Here is a 23,064-nt window from a genome sequence, read left to right as displayed (position 1 = left end):
CGACTACTCATTAACGGTTCAGTATCGAAGATATCGAGAGGTTTCTACCAATGAAATTTACTTTCACAGTTTCTGTCTCTTTGTTGGAGTTGGTCCATGTTTTACTCTCTCTTCTATTGACATTTAGGGTGGCTAGAGACACATCGAATCCTTAAACAAGCAAATGTTAAATACCTACTGAAATTAAAACAAAACTTGAGCTACTATCGGACTGTTGAATGAATACAGAAGGAAATAACCAAAATGGTGCTGTATACATGATTTCGTAATTTTTCGGATATTTTGGAACTTTCAAAGTGATCTGTGATAAACTTTAAAGATGTCGCGTATCACAAATGTGATTCCATACTTTATTATTCTAATTTTATATCAGGTAAGGCCAGATCGTTAAAGAAAAATATATTCATTTTCAAAAGATAAAATATTCCTCACTTTCTTGTTTGGGTGAACACAATCAGTGCATCACTTTTTTATGAAAAAATATACATAATGTAAGTCAACCTGTGTCAATATACAAGCGCATTACAATTTTCACATGAATCTTAATTTTAAAAGTTACTTGTGTTACTATTGCTATGACCAATGTGACTTAATTTCAATGACAAAAATACTTGTGACCAATTTACCTTGTCACCAATTAACTGTGACCAATTTACATTGTGATCAAATTACTTTGACCAAGTTTTTGTACGACCATTTTGAACAATGATATTATTGTTAATGTATATTTCAGCTCATCTTAATAACTTCTGCTGATTTTATTGTCTCATTAGACACGAGTAATTTTAGAAGATCTAATTTAAATTTAGACCAGACTGTCACATGTGAATCAGGAAGATGTGCTGGATTATTATATTACTGTATTCAGACAGCAGGTGCCCTCTCTACATCAAAAGAAGTGTGTTCTTATGGATATAAGCATGTTGCCACAGGAGGTATATTTTTTTTTTCAATACTACATATTTTCGAAGTAAAAATGAAAAATATCTAGAAATTTTAATATCTTTTCTGTATCCTAATTTATGGAAACATAATAATTAAATAAGTTATGTAAGAAAAATATGAGATAAGAATTCGCCTATATAGCAAGACAATTCCGTTAATCAAAATCTCGTCCAAATCATGTAATGGTAAAAGTTGTATAATAATGGACTCCAAAGAGAAGTAACATCAGGTGTTTCGAGTAAGTATTGAGCAGAGCCATACGGCTCTGGCATGGAGAAACAAATGCTGCCAGAAAGTCCATATCCATAATCCATGTCTGGGAGAAACATCTCCATAGGATATTATCTCTTTCCATTTACATGTATACTCTTAAAAAAATTGAAATTTCTGAATGTATAAGTTCCTTTTTTTATCAAGGTATTGTAGAAGTAAGGTGTTGTTCATCTAAAACCAATGACGCCCTGTCACTGATTAGAATTTGTAATGAACCTCTCCTATTTAAAGGTTAAGTCTTGGCTATATATGTAACAATTACTAAACAAATACAACTTACAAAATAGAAAAACGTTCATACTGAAACGCGGTTTAGTGTCACATAAGAATTTCCGGTGAACCATTCAAGAGAAATGCTCATGCTGAATCGGTTTCAATGTCATATAAGAATTTCAAGTGAACAATTTGAGACAAATGCTCATACTGAAACGAGAGCTTCTGATGAACTATTCAAAACGAATATTTCGATTGAAACGGTTTCAGTGTGAATTTCCGATGAACCATTCAACACAAATGCTCATACTGAAATGGTTTCAGTGACATACAAGAATTTCCGATGAGCCATCAATGCCAATAAAGTGTTCCATGTCCCAGTAACAGAAAATTATTAGTACATTTAGGTTCGAGATGACGTTTGCCATCCCTATAACATGCAACGCCATACAAACCCATCTCTAACCACCGAAATAGCAACAAAAATGCAATCACTTTAAGAAATTTCATTAGGACCTTGCTGTTACTCTTAACTGAGAGGATGCCTTCGCCGAGGCTGAAAAAGAACAAACTATTTGTACAGTTGTATACCACGTGTGTTTAAATATTGTTTATTTGATATCTATTGTATGTCGATTCAATGAAAACCATCAGTAAAATCTATGTTATCTGTTCATGGTTATTGAATAAAGAATGACTCGTGAAGAATTCAAGTTTTAATGACATAACAACCTTTTGTTTAAATAGGGATTTCTTAACACTTTGAAGATCACATCGAATATATTTTAGTGAACTGATAGATAATTTTCTTTATGAAATGATTACATTGACAGTTTAAAGGTATTAGTGGGCACACGAAGTAGGTCCTTAAAAACCATCATTAAAGTGGACAATCATTTAGACAAATACTATACAAGACTACAATGGCAAAACTCTTATTAAAAATCTTCTAATATAAAAACCTCCTAATGTTGATTAATGGCAGGTTTGAAGAATTGGTCACAAACGAAATTATTTTTTTAAAAGTTTTTCGTAACAAAAGAACATTTTAACCCAGTATTTTTGAACAGCAAAAAATGTTTCTCTTCTTGAATTGTGTAGGGTACAACATATCGAGTTCTCCATATATTATCTTAAACTGTGTTAAGTTTGGCTAAGTTCAAATTTTGTGCTAATTTGATTTGTTTATTTAACCCTGAGCGACATTTCACAACTACTTTACCACTCTCATGTCATACATCGTGTGTCTAAACAGAAGATTAGAAATTAATTCTCGTTAGAACATCTTCTATCTCACTGTTCCTATAGACTTACCTACCGTCTCAGACGTGAGATTTTTAACTTGTCAAATCTAGCTTCTAAATCAACAAATTTTGTAAAAACACTCTTGACCACTCAGTGAATATTTCAATATTTTACTTGTACTCCGTTGACCTTATCACGATTGTAAAAGTCAAATCGTAATGCATAAGCATTCCTCTTACCATCATCATATACCGTGTTACTGTTTTGAGGGAATTTTTGGTTATTAGGAAGACTAATAGATACATAAAAGCAAATCTTTACATTGGAAATAATACATCTAACGCCAAAATGGTGTAACACAAGGATATATATTGTAACCATTTCTGTTTATGATTTTCATAAATAACATTGCCGACTTTATAATTTCAGATGCAGTATTAAATGCACCCAGTTCCGGAGACTCAATACCAATTAGGGGAAGTTTTCGAGTAAGTATTTAGTTTTCAAGATAGCAATCTGGGGATTCTTAAAAAAACCTTGCAGCCGAGAATACAACATGGGAAACGATATCTTAAATCTCTAGTTCTGAAGACATCATATATGAATACAAATATGACCACTCCCCTGAACTCATGATGCTCTTGGGACTGAGTTTTTCTACTCTGTAACACATTTCGTTATGCATCGTAGCTAACATACATCTTTTCTTCAATCATTACACATGTGTATTCCATTTTCAGCCAATATCAATAAGAATAGAAGTGTTCCACCAACAGACAGATAAAGATGCTATTAAATTATTAACCTACAGAGTTGAGTTTAAAGAATCCATGAATAACTATCAGGATTGGTATCCGGTTAACCTGGACGATGCTGTTATTCAAGAAGATGTTTCCATAGTTCAAGGTTTAGCACCTATTTATATGAAGGTATTTTAACGACCTTTTGTATTTCTAACTCATAATCTAACCACACTGACCTCGACAATTGAGATGGATACAGTTTGATCAGTAATATGTACCCTTTGAATTCACCTGAAACTAGTTTTTCAGTGAAACTACTTTTAAGTAGGTCAAAGTAACAAGTGTAATTATGCCTTAAACTACACGTGCATATTCATATTTGTTCCAGATAAGTTGTAGTGGTAATTATTATGGATCAGATTGTTCTGTATATTGTTCAACATACAATGATATCCATAAACACTGTAGAAGTAATGGCACTAAGGTCTGTGCACCTGGTTGGACTGGAGATAACTGTACCACAGGTAATATAATTAATACTCTTAAAGGGAATGTTTATATGCATGGAGTGCGTCAGAGCCGAAAGGAACTGTCTTACATTCTGCAATTATGGTTCTGACAAAAACCTGACTTGACCGGGATGGATTATTAGGTCCATATGACATTATGCTCAACTGACAGCGCGTTGATGTTATATTTGCAGCTGTACCAGTTGAAGAAGTTAACACTGTTGAAGATGAAGGTGAATCTTTACGACGGAGTAAGAGACAGATAGATAGTAAGTCAATATGATTCAAAATGTGGGACAATTTGTCTAACTACCTATAGCTGTGCAGTTTTGCTTCATAAATACCACAGATCCTACATGTGGCGTATTTCTAACTGTCAACAGTCTGAGATTCCCATGAAACAATTTAAAATCACGAAATGATCTATTTTTTCTCATAATCTAAGGTGAGAAGCTTTACGTAACAGTGAACGTTGTTTGTACAAAATCATCTTCAATCGAAAAATGTACCATTAATGAAATTTAACTTAATCCCCTGTTCCTCTGTCTGTACAGATATCTGCTAGCTCACACACTGGATACAGTTACTTAAGATACCATGTGTATAATCCCTCATTCATATTTACAGATCCTTGTAACAGTGCGCCGTGTAAAAACGGAGCTACGTGCGACCGACTGAACGAGAACGATTACGCCTGTATATGTTATATAGATTATACTGGAGAATTTTGTGATAGAGGTAAATATCTCTTTTTTGACACCTTTCACTGCAATTTTGGATTTAGAATCCATAACTGTTCACGGATATCACACTTTCTGCCCCAATGCGAGTTTTTATCACAATTTTAATTGTACTTTTTTTAAGAATGCGTATTTTAGTCAAAGTAATGATGAGAACGATACAATTTGTGTAGCAGGAGCAGAAACATTCGACAATCCTCGACAGTTTCCGTAAAGCTGAATATGTTAAAGAGCGCTACCGTTTGTAGCAGAGTGACCATTGTGTAATAAAGATTCTCAATCAAAGATCGGGGTAATCTAATACATTTTCATCTTTTACTGTCATTGGAAGTTGCACCATTACCTATTTCTTTCAATTTTTTTTAGGTATTGATGATTGTGAGAGCAGTCCTTGTAAGAATGGAATTTGCATTGATAACATAGGTTACTTCAACTGTTCCTGTTACTTTGGGTATACTGGGTCACTTTGTGAAACTGGTAGGTTCAATTAACTCCGACATAAACCGATCCTTTGGATTTACAACAACAACCTCGTCAACCTTGGTCAACCTTGTTTATGCGTGTAGATGAGCTTGTGTCGACGTTTTCAATCGTAAATCACAATATGTCCTTCAGTTACCTTTGACCAACAGACTTGGATGCTGCACCATCTATTCACCTGGAGCATCTATATTAATGTACCTTAGTTTCATCCGACACAACGTCCTTTCAATTGACATCCATTGGTCCTTTGATCCAGATGGATCATTATAGATTTCCAAAGAAGATTACACGTACTAGTAAAATCTTTACTCTTTCCTAGATATACAGGAATGTAGCAGCAACCCATGTCTCAATGGTGCCACGTGTTCAGAAGAAAGAGTAGGAACGTTCCGATGTATTTGTGCTGAAGGGTTCACTGGGAAGAGATGTGAGATTGATATTGATGAATGTACTGTGTTCAGTCCATGTTGGAATGGTGGCGAATGTCTCGAGGGACCACCAGGCAATTATACCTGTATCTGTCCTAAAGGCTTTGGTGGTAAGATCACAGATTCATTTTCATTTTCATAAATGAAATAAGGGTACCCATCTTTAATAAAAACAAAGAAATGCTTGGCTTTTTTTAAACCGTGGCTGCTTATTATGTTCTAAAACCAGGCGAGGTAGAAAAGACTTATATTAAAAATTACACTTGCACCAGATATTAAATTGCTTTTCCTTTCAGGTGTTCAGTGCCGTATAGATATCAATGAATGTGATCCTAACCCGTGTTCTAATGGTGGAACCTGCTTAGAACAGGCACCAGGAGAGTTTGTCTGTAGATGCCCAATTGGTCTTCAAGGAGAATTCTGTGAATTGGACACAGATGAATGTTTCCCGGTCAACCCTTGTCAAAATGGCGGAGTATGTTCTAATGGTCCTAGAGGAGTATATATCTGCAGGTGTCCCGAAGGTTTCGATGGCCAAGACTGTGAGAATGAGGTTGACGAATGTAAATCGGCTCCTTGTATGAATGGCGGGACGTGCAGAAATACATCTCCAGGAAACTTCGCTTGCACGTGTGCCGAAGGTTTTACTGGTGAACGATGTGGTACAGATATTGATGAGTGCCAAGTTTTACAGCCTTGTAGGAATGGGGCGACTTGTCAGCAGGGAATCCCTGGTAGGTAATTTAAGTCATTCAGGAATTCTTGTGATAGGCTGTCACACTTGATATTAGACAATACGAAAGTATTGTGTCCAGATTTTGCCGTTAATTGGAATTGTTCACCTCACACTCCATCCTAGTCCCCTATTTTGGAGAATACATTTAATTTACTTATATTTTCAGGTACATTTACCTGTCTATGTCCAATTGGATTCCAAGGACAGGTCTGTGATGAAGATATAAATGAATGTGCAGCAGCACCTTGCAAAAATGGCGGAACCTGCTCAAACAGTAACAAACCTGGCGAATTTATCTGCCAATGTCTCCCAGGATACAATGGCGTAACCTGTGATGGAGAAATAGACTTCTGTAACAGACGGCCCTGTCAAAATGGCGGAAGCTGTATTCAGAATCAACCAGGAACGTATAACTGTATCTGCATAAGAGGCTTCACTGGTAAAAACTGCGAATCTGATGTTGATGAATGTCTTTCTCAACCTTGTAGAAACGGTAAATATCGTCCACTATAGAAGTAGTATAACAATTATTTTGGACAATCAAAGACATGCATTGTATATCGATGGGTAGTTGATATCTGCAACGCAAGCTATAGACATACATGTTCCATATGTTTTAAGGTGTGTAATAAAGAGCCATGTGGACAAAAGATTGGCATTGTTTAATTTCGAGAATTCTGAACCTGGTTAATAATCAGCCTTGATCAATGGCTCCCCCACTACCGGACAAAAATGCAAGAGAACTGTCACCAAAATTCCCCGGAAAAGGAGAGGAAACGCACTTAAGTCCACGGACTCCCACACATCTAGTTGAGGCTCTGGCCTTGATAATGGGCTGATTTTCGGAAACAGCTCTTTTCTAATTGCTTCTTCTCCATTCATCATTTCTACTTCTTCTCCAGGAGCAACATGTAGTCAGCCAATACCCGGAACGTACCAATGTGATTGTGCTAAAGGTTATAATGGTACACAATGTGATAATGATATAAATGAATGTGCGAGTGGACCTTGTTTAAACGGTGCTGTATGTAATCAAGGTAGGTTGAATACCATCATCAGTAAAGAAGCATCATCTTCACAATGAGCTGGTAAAAGCTCATTTTGACATTGTGAAGATGCAGATTCTTAGTCTGGAGAAGTTGCTAGCAAGGTAATGGGTAATGTTAGTTGGTATTTATGCTTTTCATGAAGGCCTTCTAGTGTTACACTCATTTGTGGAATTTTAAGATATGTTAATATAGCTACCAAATAATGCGCTTCGGATTCTTTGAATTACTGGACTAATCAGTAATACTCGCATATGCATACAAGGGCAGTACACTGCTAAGTTACTATAATGTACACTCTATTGTGACAATCTCCGTGGAAGTTTCAGAACTTAAAGGCATCAATTTTAATTTCTAATGTCATTATTCTCAGGTCGACCGGGATCATTCATCTGTTCCTGTAGACCAGGGTACACTGGTATAATCTGTGAAGCTGATATTATAGAATGTAACTCACAACCATGTCAGAACGGTGGAACATGTAAAGAACCACAACCTGGAATGTTCCAATGTCAATGCCCTACCAATTTCAGAGGCAGGGTAAGTATGCTAAAGATAGGGTAGGATATCAAAACGAATATCTAAAATTCACTCTCTGATATTTGAAACTGCAATAATAAGTGTACCTGTTCTCCACTACTAGATAAATCCTAGACCAAAACATCTGTCTCTATTCCAGCCTCTGGACAGATTTCAGCTCTCCAGCTGACAACTGTCAAAATATCCATCAGAGGCTGGATTAGAAGCAGACTATATACATTCCAAAGATTTTTCAACTAAAACAGAACAGAATGACAATACAGGGGTTGATTTCCAGGGCTTTTTCGTCGTTTCATTACTATTGTTTGGGTGTCAGAACTGTGTAAATCAGGGCCTTCCCTGGCATTATAGGTATGTGAAGCAGAGATTGAAGCCTGCTCCTCCCAGCCATGTCGTAATGGTGGATCTTGTGAATCACTAGCTGGTGGCAACTATAGATGTACCTGTCAGCCTGGTACAACAGGATCTCAATGTGAGGAAGATATCGACGAATGCGCTGAAAATCCTTGTTTAAACAGTGGAACCTGTTCTCAACCTAAACTTGGTGATTTCTTCTGCTCTTGTCCTGATGGTTATTATGGCAAGAGATGTGATGTTGGTAAGAATCTTGTTGTTATCATGTTCATTTCCTTATAGTAGATCGTAAAACAGCTCATTCTGTGACCCCTGCACCAGTATAGTCATTTCAGTTAGACTTTTGATTAAATCTCATGCAATCAGATTATGCATACACATCTCATGATTTTGACCATTATGGTCGTGATGCATGTCGATGGTAGGCCTACTCCTTTTTGGAGGAGTTCACTACGGTACAACTTTTACTCTCAGTTTTGCCATTCTTGATTGAATTGTCTTACCAGTACGGATAGTAAGATAGATGAAGTCCGCAATGTTATCACGGTCAAAGTCTTAATTCTTCATTAACAGATTGGTCACTCTGACGCAGTGGTCTTATCCCATTCTAACAATAGAAAACTACCATTACTCATCTGATCCAGTTGCAGCAGCACTTCTGCATTTCGAATCTCAACAGGTGCCCCAACCCATTAAATAAATATGTTATCCATGTTATCTAGATATTGATGAGTGTGAAGTGTTAAAACCATGTTATAATAATGGAACATGTAAAAATGGTGATCCGGGAGAGTATGAATGTACATGTTCTCCTGGTTTTAGAGGTGATAACTGTGCTGTGGGTAAGTTATAAATGTTACTGTAGAGACTGTTAAAAATAAAATTCAGTTAAAATGGCCTCTGTGGTTTTTGCGGGGGAATGAGGCTGGCCCGTCACTCTCAAACTTCTTTTCATTTTACATAGGGCCAATATACCACACACAACCCATGACAATTCTCAAACTCTACCACGCCAAACCCGTCCCTCCTATAGATAGATTAAGATTATTTGGCGACATGGAAATGAGCTAATAGATCGTATTTCAATATCATTTATAGCAATATTGATATATACATCGAAGAAATTTTCAGTGGGCAATAAAGGCTAACATGTTCATTAACAAAGTTTAACGTATAATATATTTTTTTAAACTAGACATCAATGAATGTGTTCCCAACCCCTGTCTGAACAGAGGTAAATGTATAGAAGGAGCACCAGCAACCTATAATTGTACGTGTGCTGATGGGTACTTTGGAGCGAGATGTCAGCAAGGTAAATTTTTTAACATTCAAAAATGTATGCAGAAAAACAAGCAACCTGACATTATTAATGGTTTAAGAGAGGTGATATTTTTGGATAATGCGGTAATTTTTGTTTTATGAAATTCATTGCTAATAACTTTTATTAATATAGGCTTGCGGCAGGTCTCGCAAGCGACTACGCCCACCAGCAGCTTGATAAAGAGCTAAATGTGAACTGTAAAACAAACTCTATATCGTATGCGATATCTCTCAAGAAAATCATCGGATCCTCACCAAATTAAATAGTGCACATCTTCATAATGATATTGACACACATACAAAAGATCAAAAGAATCCATAGAGAATTGTAGCCTGTAGAGTGAGCACGAGTAAAAAAAATGAGAAAAAAAAACGAAAGTGATATCAGAATTTTTTGCGATATCTATCAAGAAAATCATCGGATCCTCACCAAATTGAATAGTGCACATCTTCATAATGATATTGACACACATACAAAAGATCAAAAGAATCCATAGAGAATTGTAGCCTGTACAGTGAGCACGAGTCAAAAAGGTGTGAGAAAAAAAAACAAACGTGATATCAGAATTTTATGCGATATCTCTCAAGAAAATCATCGGATCGTCACCAAATTCAACAGTGCATATCTTCATAATGATATTGACACACATACAAACAATCAAAAGAATCCTTGGAGAATTGTAGTTTTTAGATTGGGCACGAGCAAAATAAGTGAAAAAAACCAACGCAATATCAGAGTTTTATGCGATATCTCTCAAGAACATCATCGGATCATCACCAAATTGAATAGTGCACATTTTCATAATGATATTGACACACATACAAAAGATCAAAAGAATGTATGGAGAATCGTAGCCTGTGGAGTGAGCACAAGGCAAAAAAGTAAAGAAAAACGAACGCGAAATCAGAGTTTTATGCGATATCTCTTAAGAAAATCATTGGATCATCACCAAATTCAATAGTGCACATCTTCATGATATTGACACACATACAAAAGTTCAAAAGAATCTATAGAGAATTGTAGCTTGTAGAGTGAGAACAAGGTAAATGTGAACGGACGGACCGACAGACCGACAGGGGCAACCACAATATACGCCCATACTTACGTGTGGGCGTATAAAAATAATCGGTTTTCCTAATTTTTCTCCATAACCTTCTGCTGTCACGCAGCTTGTAGACTATCATAGATACAATATATAGACACAGCTTTATGGAACAACAATCACTGATTAAAGTTTTATGCAACGTTTCGACGTGTTTCCCCCGTCGTCCTCAGGCACATAATGAGAAGAAGTGATGGGCAAACTATATATACATTAATCATTATCATAGATACATTTTAAAATATATGAGTAAATAAGCACATACTAACACTTATAAAATTCTGAATGATTGTTAATATTCTAATAATTCTTGTTTTTTTCAAGAGGAACTTTGTCATAATAAATGTCAGAATGGAGGAACATGTGAGGTAAGATTTAATGGCTAATTAAGTAAGAATGTTCATCCCATTTGAAGTATTAGACTGACAGTCTGCTTGTATCAGTCTCACAAGAATAAGATAGTGAGTGACTATCCTCTATTACTCAGGCATGGACAGGACAAACCAAAAAAGTGGGAGGTTGAAGATTCAAAATTAGAGTATATACATGGGCATTTTAATACTTATTTTATTTTTTTTAAAAAAAAAAATTTAAGCTCGCTTTTCAAAATCGTCTGCAGTGCTGTTACACATTTTCAGCATTAATTTTTTTTTTAGCAAGACTTATCTCTTGTTTATCTTTGTGTATATTGTCAGTGGCGGAGCCAGGTATTAGTCCACTGTATACTGTATATGAATAAAATATTTGAAAATTTTACAGGAGATAACAGAAAGCGACTATATCTGTTACTGTGTACCAGGGTTTACTGGTAGAAATTGTCAAGTTAATATTGATGAATGTACAGTCAATCCTTGTCAACAAGACGGTCTATGTATTGATGGAATTAACAACTATTTCTGTGCTTGTATGAAAGGTATGGAAAATATATTTCTTTACTGGCTCCAGTATATAGCTATAATATATAAGGTTGATATCTTGTGTTAACTGTAATGATCGTAAATTCAACAAAATAATCCAAGGAACTGCATGAACCATGAATGAGCTCAACTCGACTTCTGAAACTGTCTAGTTAAAATGAGACCAAACTTTTGTACAAAAGGTGTATATAGAGAAGCATTAGATAAGTTTATCAACTGAACACACCTTTTTTTCACCTCACAAAATCCCAATGTTGGAGAGCGGTGAACTCTGATTGGCTGGCGGTGTTATCAATGGATGAATGTTCAAGAGGGCTGTCGTTAGACCCTTCCTAAAGTGGCTATATTAAAATCAAACGCTAATTAAAAACAGAACAAAAGTTGAGACTAATTTTAATTAGACAGCCTCTGAAAGAATCCACATACTGGCCATTTTATTCCAACTGAATATATTTTTTCAGGAACAACTGGTAAATTTTGTGAAACTAATATTAATGACTGTTCACCCACTCCCTGTTTAAATGGTGCTAAATGTACAGACTGGACTGATGATTATTACTGTACTTGTCCTAATAATTACGCTGGTAAAAACTGTGGTATGTATATTATATAAATAAATGGTTACAGTTGAAACAGTTCTAGCACTGAAACTTGAACTAAAATGTTCCAGTAGATTTGAATTTGTTGCTTTCAATGCAAGTGATTATAGCAATTGATCACCCATAATTGACTACCACAATGCATAAGTATAGGCAATCACCATGAAGAGTGTTATTTGTGATATGTGTATATTGCTTCTTTTTGCATTACAACAAAACTATTAAGCTAATTCGAAATCTATTCAGGCGCCTTATTATTGAAAACTTAACTTAATGTTCGAGTCAATCACTAAAAGCGATTTTATATTTAGTTATGTTATCCAATCAGATTACTGGATTTCTCAAAATCTTTAATTCAAATTATCCTTTGGAGACTAATGACCCAGTTGTGCTAACAATTTCATATATCACTAAAACAACATATTTTTTTGTTATTCAACAGAGAAATCAGAACCTGGTGCTGTGTATGTAGCGTGTGCCAGGAACCAATGTTTAAATGCTGGAATGTGTTGGCAGAACAGAGACGGTTCCTTTAGATGTGAATGTCCTAAAGGTAAACATTAATATCAATGAAAAAGGTTCACATCGACAGCGTTAATGGTTATTATTTGACTTATTGAGCTGTAACACAATGAACAGCTATGACCAACTTTTGAATCTAGACTAAGTAACTCTCTGAGCACATATCTCATATATCTGTCTGGATAAGAAATAGAACTGAAACAATCTTATTTCAGGATTTTCTGGTGTACGTTGTGAGATCAATCTAAATGATTGTGGATCACGACCATGTAAAACTGGCGCCAAGTGTTACGATTGGATTGATGATTTTTACTGTTACTGTCCAACATGGACATATGGAAAATACTGTGGTCAGTTGAACATTTTATTAAAAATTTGAAATTCATTTTCTTTAAACTTAATCAAGTGGAATACATCTTGAACATCTTTAGACCCAACTTAAGAATCATGTTTCAGTGACATGCAAACTCATAATTGTTTACCTTTTTATTTTTGTGTTTATCAATATCAATTGGCATCAATAATATTTTCAGTCAGACTGATACAGTTCTTGTAATTAAGTATTTTATGGATCTATAAGTGACTATTGAACAGGTCCTTATTATTTGCAGCTTTTGCAATAGTGACGTTTTAGTTTAAGTAGAACTGCAATAACCTTAGACATCCTATTTACAATTCCTGTAACTTTGTTATATTTTAGAAGGGTGGTCCAATGTTTGATTTATCTTTCAATTCTTTGAAATCACAATGCCTCATTTCCCTGTACTTAATGTTCTTGTTCATATTTCAGATAATATAACAACTATACCAGTAACAACAGTGGCTCAACCACAGTTTGGTACCGCTCGGTATGGTATCAACCCCCTAACTTTAGCTATATTACTAGGTATAATATTTGGTATAGTCTTTATACTGTTCCTGGCTGGGGTTATATGGTTTTATTTAGGAAGAAGAGGACCTAAAGATTTCTGTTTTGCTCTACCATCTTCTATGTATAATAAACTTTATGACTGGCATGAAAGTACATTTAGTTCTGACAGATTTTAATAATTGTTAGTCATAATAAATCTAATTTCATTGAATCAGAATTTTGAAAAAATATGTGACAAAGGTAGAATAATGCTTTTAATAGGAATATCAGAAATCAAGAGTTATGAAGTTTAGCTGTACTCTCATCTTGACTGAGCTTTAGAGCCAAATGGCTTTATGCTTATAGATTTCATAGATTCAAAATGTCTTCAAACCCACGAGGGTCTTTTTGAGTGTGAATATAGATAACAGATGAAAGAATTGTCCATATTTCAAATGTCTTCTAAAGATAATGTCAATCACAAAGTTTATTGTATAATATTACTATATCAATCAAAATATATTTTGATATTAAATGTCTTCAATTGGTATTACTCTATGTAACAACTATTTATAATTTGTGTATATGTATATATATATCAATACATTTTTTATATGAAATAATATATATTCAATTTGCTATTAATTTTATAGTTATAGTAGGTATTTCAATGCCAAATATGCAATATGAAGGCATTCTAACATTTTCATTATCTTAAGAATAAACCTAAGAATATGAATATTATATGATAATGATAATTATAGACTTTTATAATTAATTAAGCTCTGACTGTCTGTTTACAGTCCTGTTTATTTGAGAAATTTGTTTTGCTTTTAGAGGCTTTCATTGCTAGTAAACATGGTTCTTACAAAATGTTGGTAGAAAAATATTTTTTCCTCATTTCTAATTTTCTATTCCATACCCACAAAATGGTTTATTTTTATAAACTTTATATTATTCAATATGTTTAAACTGCTTGTATATGTATTTGCTTTTGTATAAATAAATTGTGTAACAATTCATGTATTTTTTCTGTATGCCATCTATGGTGAAGCTACATCAACCAAGATTATACCCAAATATAGGTGCAATATTTTACACATTGTCATAATTTCAACTTGTAGTATATACCATGTCACTGTATCAATTAAAAGTTTATTTTTGTGAGAGGTACCATAATAATATCATATCATAACAGGCTTTATCATAGGAGAGTGCTTTTTGTACTCAAGAATTTATCTCAAGTTCTGCCTTGTGTTGTGTTAAAGAAGCATGAATTATATGAATACAAAATAAACTGGCCACAGTGTTGTAACATGATAGAAATGTCTTTGAATGTGTTGAAGAGACAATGACATTTCAGATACATTGTTTATCATTAGAGCTAGTTTGGAAGGTGGTTGTTTGAAAAAGATATAACTTCGAATTCAAAAGATTTCCAAGAGAAAGATAACCTTACTGCAATGTATCAAATAGCAATTACCATAAAGTAAAAACCACAACATATTTTATTTTACACTAAACAGACATCTGTACATACAGATATACACACATCATATATCAGAACAACAGTACTATTTCTTTACCATAGAATCAGGTACACTGCCACCTCCTGCTTGTAGAATCTGATGTTCTTGAAAACGCTGAGATATTCTCTGAGTAACTTTTAAGAATTTTTCTAAACAATTGAAAGCACAAGTCTCCTGCAAAATAAGAAATTTTCATTACAGTCTTTTACATATCAAATCAGATCAATCAATCTAAAAGAAGAACTACCATTAAGGTTGTTTAATGAGCACTGAACACCAATGGATGTCCCAGCCAATTTTGAACACAGACCAATTTGAATCTCATTTTCTGTTACTAGGCAATGCTTAATAAAAGATCAATCAGTATCTCAAGAAAGACCATTGTAGGAGTTCAACAAATTACTTTCAAAGTTGAACACCTAAAAGCAAAAACCATAGGTCAATGTGAAACTCGTTCTCCTTTCTTGAAAATGTTAAATTTACACAAAAATGAAAACACTTACCTCTGTATTGGTAACTTTTCTAGTAGTAAAATCTGTGATACAATCTAAGAAACACGCTTCTGATAATTTATTAAACTGAGTGAGAAATTCTTTAAACTGAAAAACAAATGAAATTAAAATAGTTTTTCATTGCTTTTCCATTCCATTCCAGATCAGGCTACATTGTGCACTGTGGGAATTTTTTTCCAGGACAGTTGCATTTTCTCTCTTCCAAATTTCAGCTTCCAAATGTCATGGGGCCTTTAACACGCACAACCTGTTACCTCTGCTCTGTCTATTGTCCAATCTGAAAAACTAAAAGGCTTTTTGTATGTTAGTCTCTGCAAGATGCACTAGGTTAAGAAAATGGTAAGTTTTTCAGAAATGTACAGTCGAGTAACCTAATTTCGTGGAAACCTATTATTCGTGGATTTCCGGAAAGGATTAATAATTTACATGAGCGACCTTGCGCGACCTCCGCATTAGTTTGTTTTAATAAACATGGGTTTTCTCTACAATATCATCTGGTAGAATGAATCCAGTAGTTTCAAGCAAGGTAAAATGTATTAATGTATACTTTGACAAATACAAAATGGCGGATTTCAGTTATAACCAAACGTCACCATTTTTTATCAGCCGAATTTCCTCATAATCCCTAGCCGTAATCGGAATTCCAAGTGTCGTCTGCTAGAATGTAGTCCAACGAATGAAGTCACGTGATCAACTACCGGATTCCGTGGCAGCAGAAAATTTCTATGGAACACAAAGTGGACCATATTCTTATGTTGTTTCAGTGACTTTTATCAATAAATCACGCTACGTATCTTATTTTGTCAGTCACTATTTTTTTTTTAAATCGTGGTTCTTTGAAGGAATTGTCACTAGTTATAATGAATTGATATTAAAGATAAATACTAAGAGAAGTTAATTATACCACCCGGTATCCATTGATACAACGTGTTTTTCTAGACTTATTTATAGTTCAAACATTGTACACGAAAATAGGTGACGCATTCTGACGCCGTTGCCGAGTTGGTTGCTCATGAAATATGGGTCAAAGTGAAGGATTCATAAAGAAAATCGAAATAAACCAATTTTAATTATTTTGTAGAATATCTGAGGAAACATCTAAGACATAAAAAAAATTTTTTTGTTTTTTAATTTTGACGAAATTCGGTGTTGAATCCTTATATCCACGAAAATAGGTTACACCACTGTAATTATATTCAAATTGGAAGAGAACTAACATTAACAACAATATTGCAGCTTAACGTCAGTAGTATCTGAGTCTTGAGTGTCACCGGTAATGTATAAATAATAAATAAATATAACCAACCTGTCTAACAGTACTCTCTGTTTGATCTGGAGTCGGCTGAGTCATTCTTGTTCTTTTTACTTTATATCCTAATATAACCTGATCAAATTAAAGCACAATTAATCAAACGATATGGCTTTTGGTCGATATGACTGGTCAGCTGGACCAAAAATAGATAGCATTCAGGTTTCGAACGCAACAATAATATGCATGCTTTGAAAGTTTAAACTTGACCTACAATTTAGCAAGCAACCCATTCATATTGTAGATGTACTCAGTTGGTTAGCCATGAAATGAGTGTCATTTCCATCGACTTTAATGTGAATCTCAAAAATTTGACATACCTAAATAAATTACTCTCTCTCAACTCATGTGCATGATTTTGTTGATAATTGATCGAACGCAACTTTTAAAGGAAGGGGGAGCAACTCTAGAAAACAAGTTTGCAAGACTTGACATTCGAGACTCTATTATGAATTTGTGGGAGACTTGTATGAACTTGAAATTTGTAAATAAACGAAGATGAAAAAATGTAGAATTTATCAGATGACTTATTTTTAAGTAAGTTGTTTAGTTTCATGATTTGGAGAAAAGAGTCCGGCATTTATTTCAATATGGTTTCAAAACAAGACATTGTTTTCCGCACAGCAGGCACTGAAACCGTAGTGAATCATCTAAATAATGGCAATGAGAGATAACATCAAATCACTGTCAGTAGCCCTACACCGACTTTATCCCCTACTCTACCTGCTATGAATATTTTCCTATGCCTACAGCACATGCTGATAACCAATATTATTACTGAAGTATAAGTGTAAGCTTACTTATTAACTTTAAGCTTACAATTAAATCCGATCCAGTTTAAATAGATGTAATCAAAGTAGACTTGAATTGATATTTCAGCTGAATGATGGAGGAGCCAGCAGTTAGGAGCTGTCTGCTAGATATGTTATCAGTGACAGACACTGCAGTCAATTCAATAAGGAAAAATCCATCACCTAAATCCAACAACAGCAACAACCCAGATGTAAGTTGTAGTCAGTCTTCAAGTGTCAGCCAAGAATCGTGTAAGGAATCAGTTGGAGGAAGTACAACAGTCAGTGAAGTTCTCATTGCCTCTACCAATGTGGCAAGATGTGAATTAGACGACAAGCCACTACCAAAACAAGTTACTGTTGTACGTCACAATGGCATGACTATTAAGTCTGATGTTGATGTTATTAAATCACAGAATACTCTGCTACGAATGTTAAGTGACAGCAGCTATGATGATGAAGGGAAAGAAAATTTACCAATGGAAGAAAGTATGTGGTGTTATTTTCTTTTCATTCCTTTACATGGAACTGTCTGATTACCTGTCACTATAGTACAAATAGTATAATAACAAAGCAGCCTGTTAAACATAATTTTGATCATAAGGAAAAACTTGACACATCCTTACTGCAATCCATAGATAAAAGTTCAAAGTTCAGATGGATTTACATAACACAATACCTATGTAATACTACCTAAAAAATACTTTATTTGAGCAAATTTCGACTAGATTTCTCTAGTATTTATCAAGCAATATGAAATGGATTAGAGACTAATGGCTATCTTGAATCTATTTGGTTCATTCAAGATGAAAAATGATTATGAAAATTTGTCTTTAAATATTACAATTACATATATAAGCTTATATAATTTCTATTTCTGTTATATATTTTCATAGATGTGAATGATAGTATAGTATCAGTAGAAGGCAGAATTACGATCTCAAGTGATAGGAAAACTGACTCAAGAAAAGACAGGTTCTTGCAGGTGGATAGAAATCATAATGTTAAAAAGGTAAGTGTTATTCACTGACTTATTATTTTTCTTTAAAAGTTGAAAAACAAATTTCCTCTCAGATCCAAATATTACAAATGACTCCCCAATTCCAATTATCCTGATGAGGATTTTTTATCCAAACAAACAGATTACACTCATGAGACTGAAATCTGAATTTTAACACCAGACATTGGTGTAATGAACCTTATTCTGACTCATGTAAGGAGCCGTGGTGGCTCCAGGGTTCAATATTACGTTCGGAGTGTTCGGCAAAAATTCCCTCAATGCACCCTGCATGGCGTTGCCCGACTTGGATAACCCACATGGTGCAGAAAAGTAGGATGTTAAACTCCATTCAATTCATTTCATTTCTGACTCAGGTAAAACTGGATTGAAATTGTTTCCAAATTAACATGACCTTATTTTATGATATGATTTGATTAATGATTAAATTAACTGTTATTTTAGAATCAAGGAGTGGAATCAGAGACCTGTTCCTCAGCTAGAACTACCACTGGTAGCAGTATACAAGATGATGTTAAAATTGAACAGTTTCACTTGACAGACAAACAGAAATCTCTACGACAATTATTAGGCAAAAAGTAAGTCTTTGTAAATTTGATTAAGAGGAAGAAAATTTTATCATTTAACTAAATTGCTTGATTCTGTCAGTCCAAATCCCTGTTATTACTTCAACTCTGTGATTTCATGGGGACAGAGAAATCCCATAATAACTTTGAAGGTTTTGAGGCATATAAGAATTACCATTTGTTAAATAACCATATTTTTCTTCTCAATTTTGTTACGTTGGGCTTATTTTTGTTTACCATGTTCTAAGACATAAATTGATATGGCCAGTTTTGCTCTTTTCTATGGGCCTGACTTGCATGTAAATGGCAAATTATTTTTGATTTTGAAGGTCTGATCAAAGTGGTCCTGTTAAAAGAGTTATCCATCCTAAATTACTACAGAAACAGGAACCAGTCCAGAAGATGTGTAAGAAAGATGAAGGATGTGTATCTAAGGAAATGTTGGCAGCGTCAGTTGCTGCTTCTGCTGCAGCAGCTGTAGCTCAACCCTTCTTTCAGGTTTGTGGGTTAGTCCCTGGTTAAAACCATTAGATGTAATAATAATGAGATTCTGTGCTTTCTAAGATGTAACAATTGTGACCATTATATTAGATAGATAAAAAGAGCAATAGCAGAGTTATATATCCAAGCCAGATAAGAAAGTCCTAATAAGAGAATATGTTATGATATAGTTTCAGAAAGAGTTTGAAGATAAGATACACCAGACGTATCATCTAGTTAAAAATAATCCCCAGTCTACTGAAGATAGTGATAAAAGGATTGAAGAGCTAGAGAAAAAGGTGTCTGTTTTAAATGAACAAAGAATTGATCATCTAGAGAAATTACAACAATATCAGATGGAAATACAGGTAATGTGGCAACTTTGACCTTTTTTTGATACTAAACATTTTTTTTTTTACATTTATAACATATTTTCTCATCTTCGGTTTCATGTCAATATTTCATTACAAATTGGAAAAGTTTTATATATTTCACTTTTTCAGAATATAAATAGTGTTTCGTAATCAAGCCAAAGCTTATGCTAATCTGTTGCCTAACAAAAATTCATCAGTTAAGAGTCAAAAGCAGGAAAGATGTTTACATTTGTTTGTTGATCTGTTAATTTCAGACTCAGATGCTGTCACAGCCCTGTAAACAAACAAATCCATCTTATCACAGTGCTAAACCAGGTGTAATATCAGTTGCCCCAGGGGTTGATAGACCTTCACAGTTATCTCCCCCTAGAGTCCCATCAACTGTTTATTTCCCCAGACAAGCTCCACAACCAAAGCATTACTCCTACCCATCTGAACATTCTGTAGATCCTTCATACCCCAGAGAGCCACCTACTGCTGCATATTTCCCAAGGGATTACCCACATGCTAGTAGAGCGAGAGAACCAATATATCCCGGAATAGACCAACCAGGTACCAGCAAATCAAGAGATCCTCTGTATTCAGCAGATTTTCAAAGAGACCATCCACAATCCAGAGATATTTCTCGAAGAGAACCTTCTCCAAATGTTATTTATCCACGAGAGGACAATCGTCCAGGTCATATTCCAAGAAACCCAACATCAAGAGCCCATTTTCAAAGGAGTCCTCCTCCACAAGATGGTAGAGGAAAATATTTTCCTGCCAGAGACAGATCTTTTTCTCCAAGTCGTAATAATGAGCCAGCATTTAAAATCTCACCTAAGAAAGCATCCCAAGTTAAATTGTCTCCATCCCGAGCACAATCATCCAAATATCAGCAATCAAAAAGAAAATCACCACCAAGACAAGAAGTTAAATATTTTCCACGAAAAAGAGAGCAGCCTAAACGATCACCTGTGAAAAATAAAGAGAGAAAAGATTCTCCATTGGATACCCCAGCTCCAAGAACCAGAGTTCCTACTCCCATGGTTTATGATGATGAGGTTTCTCACACTTCTGATCCTAGATTTAACTGTAAGCATTTTCATATATTCTCATACCTTATCAAGCTAAAGTGTTGTTATATACCACAAAAAAACTAGTCAAGGGGTTTCTAATAATATATTTACACTGAATCACCCTAATCACTAATATAAAACATCCATTACAATTAATCATAGTTGTAGAATATGCATCTGTGTTTAGTTCTGTTTTAACTATTTAGTGCTTTGCGTAACAGCAAATTAATTTTACTCTAAGGATACACTTTCAGCTCTTGAGTACTGGTATAACTTAATAATTTTGAGGCCAATGATAAATGTTTCCAAGTACCTGATACCAACTAAGAGTCTACATAGTTATTTTGGTATATTTTAGTAGAGTTAAGTAATAAGTATTTATCTGTTTGTAAATAATGTTTTATTTTAGATGGAGGATTATTAGAAGAGATAATGGAGAAGAATAGGTCTCCATCTAGACCCGATAAAGATACAACTTTCTCTGTTCCTGATGATACACAATATAACAGGTAACTTTCTTTCAACTCCCACAGGAACCGCAGTGGCTAAGTGAAATGAGGCTTGACGATCCAAGGGTCAATCATGGCATAGATTGTGATGATACCTTTGGACTTAAAGGGACAGGTGCCATTCTTTTGACCAATCATACTTTAGTCTCAGAAACAGAAATTTTCTTAGCTAAGCCATTCAGTAATAGTCTTTACAGCTCACAGTCGAAATTTGAGCCTTCAAATCCATATGTATCCACATTTGAAAGATACTCTGTGATATAAAGAAAAGACATATATATATATAGAAATAGCGAGTAAAATTTTAGATATTTTTGAAGGAATTATGTGATTTTCGTACATTTCTAGACTATTTACATATTTTCAAGACTAAAATCAACCCCCCAAAAATGGAGCATCTGTCCCTTTAATTTCCCCTTGTCAATGATGTAGGCTGACATTGGAAGGGTCTAGTTGTTCATATTGCACTGTTCAAATTGGAAAATCAACAGAAACCTCATGTACCACAGTGTGTGCATGTTAAAGATTCCTTGACAGTTAGGCAAATGTAGCTGTCTTGGCATACTGCATGGAATAGTCTGACCCCTGATCAGTTCCATCTACAGCTTCTAACCACTTAAGAATAATGCTGTTTTTTGATTCAATAAAACCTAATCATTGGTTCAAACCATAGTAAAGGCATTGCAACCCAACATCACACAATATAAAAATACATACACAGTTAGTACTGGTACTACAATTCTAATAATATACTTTATGAATACATTGAACAAACATGCAATACAAGATGGTTTAGCACTAAGTCAAAACAAACAAAACATGCATACCAAAAGAGTTAATATTCAATAACATATGCGTCAAGCAAACCAATCTTCCCCTTAAAGATTCTCAAATAACACTGAACTCGTTAGATATTGGTCTAACAAAGAACTGGTACATCGAAAATGAATTAGTAGGGAAAGGTCCTGATTTGGTTTCAGTAATTTTTATAGATCACACTCGAGTATGGAATACATATTTGTACAGTTGTCAACATAGATTAAAGAATGTGAAGCCCGTTTGTGCATTTGCGTGCAGTACACCTAGCAATTTGAATGAAGGGTTTTTGTAATCTTGATTAAAGGGAGGTAACTAGTATAATCTTAGTTCAGTCCGCCAACACTGTCGGACACTGTGCGCTTTTAAGCAAGAACAATATAGGCCTACCGACTTAAAATCTGTAGAGATATCGACTTTTTACAGGTTAATGCAATGATCTAGTATATGTTATAAGTGAGAAAGAGTGATGTGTGTTGGGAAATGGTACATCGGTACTAATATTGGGGTGGGGTGTTAGAAGAAAAGGCTTCTCT

The 23,064-nt window shown here is 34.5% G+C and overlaps 3 protein-coding genes across 3 annotated transcripts; 2 read left to right on the top strand and 1 right to left on the bottom strand.

Annotated features, from left to right (window-relative positions):
- Positions 1-223: 223 nt before the first annotated feature.
- LOTGIDRAFT_234925 (hypothetical protein) lies at positions 224-13,763 on the top strand (the record flags this gene model as incomplete). Its single annotated transcript, XM_009063325.1, has 22 exons — positions 224-373; positions 734-935; positions 3,106-3,164; positions 3,417-3,605; positions 3,808-3,943; positions 4,123-4,197; positions 4,556-4,666; positions 5,035-5,145; positions 5,471-5,689; positions 5,876-6,313; positions 6,482-6,808; positions 7,218-7,352; positions 7,735-7,901; positions 8,253-8,499; positions 8,978-9,097; positions 9,451-9,567; positions 11,003-11,046; positions 11,438-11,591; positions 12,057-12,191; positions 12,637-12,747; positions 12,932-13,066; positions 13,507-13,763. The coding sequence occupies exons 1-22, from the start codon at positions 320-322 to the stop codon at positions 13,761-13,763; spliced, it is 3,543 nt and encodes a 1,180-aa protein (XP_009061573.1). The 5' UTR covers positions 224-319.
- A 1,377-nt stretch (positions 13,764-15,140) lies between these two features.
- LOTGIDRAFT_127490 (hypothetical protein) lies at positions 15,141-15,694 on the bottom strand (the record flags this gene model as incomplete). The annotated part of the gene is made up of 2 exons (XM_009063324.1): positions 15,141-15,269; positions 15,599-15,694. Coding segments are annotated over 2 exons (225 nt in total), but the record flags the coding sequence as incomplete, so codon positions are not given.
- A 2,108-nt stretch (positions 15,695-17,802) lies between these two features.
- Positions 17,803-22,085, top strand: LOTGIDRAFT_166254 (hypothetical protein; the record flags this gene model as incomplete). Its single annotated transcript, XM_009063323.1, has 8 exons — positions 17,803-18,196; positions 18,604-18,719; positions 19,170-19,303; positions 19,621-19,789; positions 19,969-20,139; positions 20,400-21,219; positions 21,613-21,712; positions 22,061-22,085. The coding sequence occupies 8 exons, from the start codon at positions 17,803-17,805 to the stop codon at positions 22,083-22,085; spliced, it is 1,929 nt and encodes a 642-aa protein (XP_009061571.1).
- Between the last annotated feature and the right edge of the window lie 979 nt (positions 22,086-23,064).

Source organism: Lottia gigantea (assembly GCF_000327385.1).
Source record: "Lottia gigantea unplaced genomic scaffold LOTGIsca_57, whole genome shotgun sequence".
NCBI classification, from domain to species: Eukaryota; Metazoa; Mollusca; class Gastropoda; family Lottiidae; genus Lottia; species Lottia gigantea.
This window is presented reverse-complemented; position numbering and strand designations above follow the sequence as displayed.